This window comes from Malania oleifera, chromosome 7 (assembly GCF_029873635.1).
Source record: "Malania oleifera isolate guangnan ecotype guangnan chromosome 7, ASM2987363v1, whole genome shotgun sequence".
In the NCBI taxonomy this organism is placed as follows: domain Eukaryota; kingdom Viridiplantae; phylum Streptophyta; class Magnoliopsida; order Santalales; family Ximeniaceae; genus Malania; species Malania oleifera.
The window spans coordinates 111,308,811-111,315,823 of NC_080423.1; the positions used below are offsets into that span (position 1 = coordinate 111,308,811).

At 34.3% G+C, this 7,013-nt stretch overlaps 1 protein-coding gene across 1 annotated transcript; it reads left to right on the plus strand.

Annotated features, from left to right (window-relative positions):
- Positions 1-2,042: 2,042 nt before the first annotated feature.
- On the plus strand, positions 2,043-4,625 carry LOC131159423 (ethylene-responsive transcription factor ERF113). Its single transcript, XM_058114315.1, has 2 exons — positions 2,043-2,546; positions 3,775-4,625. The coding sequence occupies exons 1-2, from the start codon at positions 2,216-2,218 to the stop codon at positions 4,404-4,406; spliced, it is 963 nt and encodes a 320-aa protein (XP_057970298.1). The 5' UTR covers positions 2,043-2,215; the 3' UTR covers positions 4,407-4,625.
- The last annotated feature ends 2,388 nt before the right edge of the window (positions 4,626-7,013 follow it).

A 7,013-nucleotide genomic window follows, 5' to 3' on the forward strand; every position in this document is an offset into this window, starting at 1 on the left:
CTTCCGTTGTATAAAATATTCAGGTCATTACAGATGGTATCAGAGAATTTTAAATATGAAATTTTTTGGATCGTTACAATACAGGTCCTTTGCAATTTGCCTTCACGGTCAAAGTCTTAGACCCTCAACCTCTGCAATCCTTCCTAACTTTCCTTTTTTTCCTTCTATTGTCCTTCACATTATCACATGTCGTTGGCAGCTTGAATCATTCGACAATGCACAACCTGCATAGCTAATTTCACTAGTTTTGCCCATTGATCTCCTTCATGGCTGGCTTGCTTGTGCCACCATAAATTTTCCCTCGCTCCTTTCTTAAAGCTCGATTAAAATTTAATTTCATCACTTTAGCCTTCAATAATGTTGTTTTCTTTAAATATTTTGTGGAAATTACGTAAATTTTTTAGAGACTTGACTGCTCGAATTGTTTCGTTAAAAACCCTAATCAATTCACTACAAAAAAGTAAACTTTTAGTGATGGACAGAAATCGTCACTAATATATAATAGGTAATCGTCACTATTACTTATTAGTGATGCTTCTAAATTAGTCACTATAACAATCATATCAACTAAACATTAGTGACGATTCACAAAACCATCACTAATAATTGAGTACTAGTGACGAAATCTAATCGTCACTAAAAGAATGAAGACCGTTACTAAAATTCACAGTATTTTGAACTAAAAATTCATCACTACTACAGTGACGAATCTAAATTTGTCACTAAAAACCTACTATATTAGTGATAGATTCAGAACCGTCACTATTGGAAGGACTTTTATTGACGATTTGTAATATGTCACTATTAGGTTGACTTTTAGTGACGATTCTAAATTAGTTACTATAATTGCCATGTTAGCCAAACATTAGTGACGATTCACAAACATGTCACTAATAATTGAGTATTAGTGACGAACGCTAACCGTCACTAGAAGAATGAAAATCGTTACTAAAACTCACAATATTTTTTAACTGAAAATTCGTCACTACTACTTAAATTTTAATTCGTCACTAAAAACCTACTATTAGTAACGGATTCAGAATCGTCACTATTGGCGAGATTTTATTCACAATTTGTAATCCGTAACTATTAGGTTGACTTTTAGTGACGGTTAGGAAACCGTCACTACAAGTCTTGTAGTATTGACGCATGATAGCTTCGTCACTAAAAAATCTAAATGCATATGCTTAAATTTCATAAAATAGAAGTGTAACTAATAGTGATGGTTTCAGAACCGCCGCTAATAGTTTTTCAATCATAAATAAAATAAAATAAAAATATTTATGTGAACTATTAGTGATGGTTTTGAAACGGTCATTAAAAACTTAATGGTGACAAATCCTTTTTGTCACTATTCACTAAGAAAGAGTAACTAATATATTGGCGCCACGATTATTTTGGGAAAATTTTCTTTTATTGACAAAGAGATGTTCATCACGTTGAGTCATAATTAGTGACGGATGTTCATTTTGCCACTATTGGCGAAATTATTAGTGACAAATTTGATTTGAGTCATTATAAAGGTATTATTAGTGACAGTTTTTAATTGGTCACTAATATTTTCTCACTAAAAAAACATTTTTTTGTAGTGATTGAATGATCCTAAATTAGTAATTTCATTATTTATTTATTTTTTTGCACTCTAATAGTTTATCTAAATTTTATTATATTAGTCTATGATCATGAATAAATAATTGCAAAAACTTAATCCTAAAAATATAAAAATATAAAAAAATAAAAAAACCACTAATATAGCGCGTTTATGTATGAGAGCGTTAGGCCCCATTAGCTAAGAATAGGTCCTGAATTCGCCACTAAATAACATATATATATATATATATATATATATATAGTCTTAGCTAGCTAGAACAATTATTTTGTGAAAAAAAAAAAAGGGAAAAATGGGAATAATTAAGAAAACTAAGTCTGCAGAGATGAGGTGGATGGTTTGAAAAGTCGGAAGTTAAAGCTCCACTATCTGCTCACTTTGAACTGTAGTTCACACCAAGCCAAGGAAGACCGCCGCATATTAAAATTCTTATTCTCCACCTCCTGCAGCAAACCCTAATTTTGTCCTCTCCTTTCTTCTCTAGCTTCTCCTTCTTCTTCTGGTAGGCTGCTTGATTGGGTGGTGGATCATACATAATTATCATAAGTACGTAAGAGATCCCAGCAGTAATTAATTAGAAGGAGGTAATTAGAAAGAGCAGCTGATATGGGATCGAAGAGGAGGCCCTCACCATCGGACGAATGGGCATTAATGGAAGATCATGAAAGCACTTTATATAACACGAATAACAGCGGCGGTGGTGGTGGCAGTGGCGGCAGCAGCAGAAGCAGAAGCAGCTACTACTCAAGCTCAAGATCGCAGCAAGACATGTCGACCATGGTGTCTGCCCTCTCTCAAGTTATCATCGGAAACACTACTGCATCATCATCATCAAACCCTAGTCCCCTCCTTCATGATCTCCAATTGCCTCCTCCTCCTCATGGCTCCATGTCTGCCCCACCAGTTCAACAACATGATGAAGAAACACCAGCTGCTGGTAATAATATATATATATATATATATATATATATATATATATATATATATATATACACACACACCCCAAACCCTTATTCTCTTTTTAAATGTAGAGTAAAAATTCATGATGATGTGATATATATATATATATATATATATATATATATATATATTTAATTAGGGTACATGTTAATCAGCTTCAACGTATTTAATATTGCTAATATATGTAAAACCTAAATCAAGAGACGTTATATATGGACTAGCTTGGGCTGTGGGTCTCTCATATTGATGGATGACCTTAATTAATTTTATATTAAAATCTTCCCTCCACTGTTCCATCTGTATAAATTCATTTTTAAAATCTTTTTCATATTTTTTCCATGTTTATTGATTTTTTTTCCCCTTTTAAAAAAAGCTGGCAAATGATGCAAAGTTTAGTGAAAGAGTTAGGTCCCATATTCAATAGATTCCTCGTTACTATATACAAATAAGAAGTTTAGAATGTAAATTTACCGTTTGTATCTTGTTTGTTTGATATATATCAAGAATGTAATGAAATAGAATGATGTAGAATAATCAATTTTTATTATTTGACATTTTTTATATAATTTTTGTTATTCATTACAAGAAAAAATCACAAGTAGTGCAGCATCTTACCATTAATTTATTGGAATTAATTAACTCTCTCTCACTTATTAATTCTAACAGATCATATGATATCACATCCCTCATGATTTTTTTTAATGCTTTTCTTGTAATGAATAGAGGTTTTCAAGATAATACGATGCTTGTGAATGGATGCATAGGTATGCATGTATGTGAGCATGCGCGCGCACACACCAATGCCCTGAGCTAGCCACTCGTTATATATACATGTATATATATAATTACTCTTCTTCTAATTAGAACTCCAGCGATGATCCTACACTTCATAACACACACACACCCACACAAATATGCTTGCAATTAAGAAGTGGTATATATGACTTCTCTCTATCCTCTTAATTAAGTTATATGTCACAGTCTCACATCAAATATATACTAGGAAGAACTTGGTTTTATAACGATGGTTTGGGCTTCAACTATATGAGGTGTCTTTTGTAGGACAAACCTGTCAAGCCAGTAGATCAAAGTGGACAATACCTCACCGGAGTTGGGTCCAGAACCGTTACACTTTGCATATAGCGATTATTAACCAATCCTTTAAATTCATATGCTATATAAAAATTTACATATATATAATATAGGAAGGGAGCAGCAGAGGAGAAGACATTATAGAGGAGTGAGGCAGAGGCCATGGGGGAAGTGGGCGGCAGAGATTCGGGATCCGAAGAAGGCAGCGAGAGTGTGGCTGGGGACATTCGAGACAGCGGAGAGTGCTGCGCTGGCTTACGATGAAGCAGCCCTCAAGTTCAAAGGGAACAAAGCTAAGTTGAACTTCCCTGAGAGAGTTCTATTTGGGAGAACTGAATTTGGGCACCTCACCACTCGTCCACACTTACTTGCCACTGATCATCATCATCATAATCCTCCTCGTCCTCATTATGATCTTCAACATGGTGGCGCGCCTCTTCCCATTAATCTTCCTCCTGATCGATCTGATCACCATCTTAATATTAATCTGTCAATGCCACAAGCATATGCGGGCAGTGGTAGCAGCAGTAGTACTAGCATTAGTACTCTCCCTGATCATCATCAGCAGCAGCAGCATCATCAGTATGCACAATATTTTCCTGATTCTGGAGTGACATATTCAGATGCATCGGGGTGTTCATCAACTACAGCTTCATCTTCATCGTCATCTGTAAGATTTTCACCATCATCACATGGTGATAATTATTATTGCAGTGATCATCATGATGATCGTGATATATATTAATTGATCCTAGCTTCTCTTAATTGACTGAGGTAATCTACGAGTATGTGTGTGTGGATGAAGTGAATTGAAAGACGATCGTGAAGGGGAGTTACATACGCTTCTTGCTACTAGCTATATATGCTTAATTTAGTTTGGTTATAACTTTATACAGCTAATTAATTATATATATTCTCGAATCAGCTGGTTAATTGATGTTTATTTGATACTGTGTACTCAAAATTCATGCTTCCAAAACTAGCTTAATATTCTCAAATGGACTTAACAGTCATATATATATATATTAGCAGTATGGATGCATGTGTGTGCGTGTGTGAATATAAGAAATTATGCTTTAATTCAACGAATGAACTGAAAAGGTAATTAATATTGTTTAACGTGAAATGTGTGTGTGTGTGTGTGTTTGGGGGTGCGTATGTATATAGATAAATAAGATTGCTGCTGCTGCATGCATGCATGCATGCATGTGCATTAATTGTGCAGCCTCTGACCTCTGAAAGATGTTCATAAAAATGAACATTATCACATGGCATGGCATGGCATGACATGATATGATAATTCATAATCCTATATATCTCAGTCCAGCTGGGCCGTAAATTTTATCATCCTCAGTTGTTCATTAATTTTTTTAAGATTCAATCTCGAACTCAAGTCGAGCTCAAACTATTCTTACATAAACTTACTCGAACTTGTTGATTATGTAATGAATGAACTTACGAACTGTTATAAGTCGAACTATCAAGGTGCTCACAAATAATTTGGTTCCCTTGATTTTACTCTGCATGGTGAGAGGGTTTTAGGATTTTATTAGACAATAAATGCAAACGCGTCATTAGGCACCAGCCTTATTGCTAAATTTAGGTTATGGATCAAATTTGGATCAAAGAAGTTTACGGCCAAACAACCCCTACTTCCAAACTCACTATAATCTATCAAGTCTAGTTTAAACAAAACAAGTCGAACTCATTCATATTGTACCTTCACTTGTTTACGAAATGAGTCCCAAAATTGAATTTGATAATCATTCATTTATTTAATGAATAAGATTACTTAGCAATTAAAGCGTTAGAACCATTCATAGGCAGCTTGATCCATTTCTAGTCCCAGCGTGTGGATTTGGAATAAATTCATTATAATATTATACCAAGTTTTATCCAAATCTTCACAAATATCCAACTAAATCTAATAGCCAGATTTTCCTCCACTGTCATTTCAGTAAGCAGATTTGGGCACTCAATTGCCAGAGGATGTTTAATCACATAGTCATACCAAATACCTTGGTGTCAATGTTCTATACTTGGAACTTCTCAAAGCTGAAAGGGTCTCTTAGAAGAATGAAAGCAGCAATTCCGACAATTATTTGTTGGGAGATTTGGAAGGAGATGAACAAAATGATCTTCAGTAGTGAGAAATACTCCACAGCCTCAATAGTGTATATATGACCGATGTTTATCAAATTTGTTCCATTGGAGTAGGTCTAATACTTTGCTATCATGTTTAGATTGGAAAGAGTTTTGTTATATTTTTACTGATTTGGGAGGTTGATCTCACTCACTGCCTCCTACCTCCATTTTCTTTCCTTATTCAAAGGATCCAAGCTGCTTTTGCTTGTCTTCTCCCTTTAATGAAGTTACCTTTTTCAATTAAAAAAAAAACAAATGTAAGAGACAATTCAAAATATATATTACAACATGTGATTCACTTTTTTCTTCATTGAAATTAACCTTTTTGTTAAATTTTAAAATATTCTTCATTAATTAATTATTTATGCTGCCCACTAATGAATATAATATTAAATTAATTAAGAACTTTGAGGCATAACTACGTTGTTGATAATTACCAACTAATTCAAACGTATAACTTCTTTTGAAGTCTTCCCTTTACTTTTATTTGCGTTTAATAGTATTGATTTCAAGTTTTGAATTTAAATTTAAATAAAACGAGATATAAAATTATATTAATTTTTATTAAATATATACAAATTTAAATTTAAATTTTAAAATTCAGTGAAAAAAAAATATATTAAATTCTTTATTTTTAAACTGCCTTAATCCACATGCATGCGATAGTCTTTACCTTCTTGTTTATTGTTATTTCTTATATAGTAAATCAAAAATTTCCCTCCCTCAAATTTTGAGTTTATACCGTATTGGGAGCGTGTGCGCGTTTGAAAGCAATAGCCGACCAACCCAAATAATGGCACGGAATTGATAAAAGTCAAAGTAAACACAAAAAATAAGGAGAGATTGCCGCGTCAAAGGTTTACCAAAAGAGAATAAAGACAGGAGAAGGAAGAAGGTTTCGAGTGAGTGACCTAAGTGCAGCCAAAAGAGAAAGTGAGTGCTGGCTTAAGATGGCCCATGCGTTCATTGTATGAACAAGAGGACTACACATTGATGCTTTTGGGCTTTTCGGCTTGCCGGCCGGCCGGTGGAGTCCGCCGCCCACATTTTGCAGTGCGGCCTGTCGGCTCCAAACGTCGGTTGCTGGTCGTATTTTGCGGCCACCACGTCTCCTTTTCTCACCCAACATTTCCTTTCCGAGGCTTCAATAATTGCTTTTTACCACCCCCACTGTTACTCTCACCATGTTGATGTTAAGTTATTGCTT

Coding starts and splice junctions, on each gene's coding strand:
- LOC131159423 (XM_058114315.1), top strand. CDS start 2,216: ATGGGATCGAAGAGGAGGCCCTCACCATCGGACGAATGGGCATTAATG. Junction 2,547..3,774: donor TGAAGAAACACCAGCTGCTG/GTAATAATATAT, acceptor TATATAATATAG/GAAGGGAGCAGCAGAGGAGA.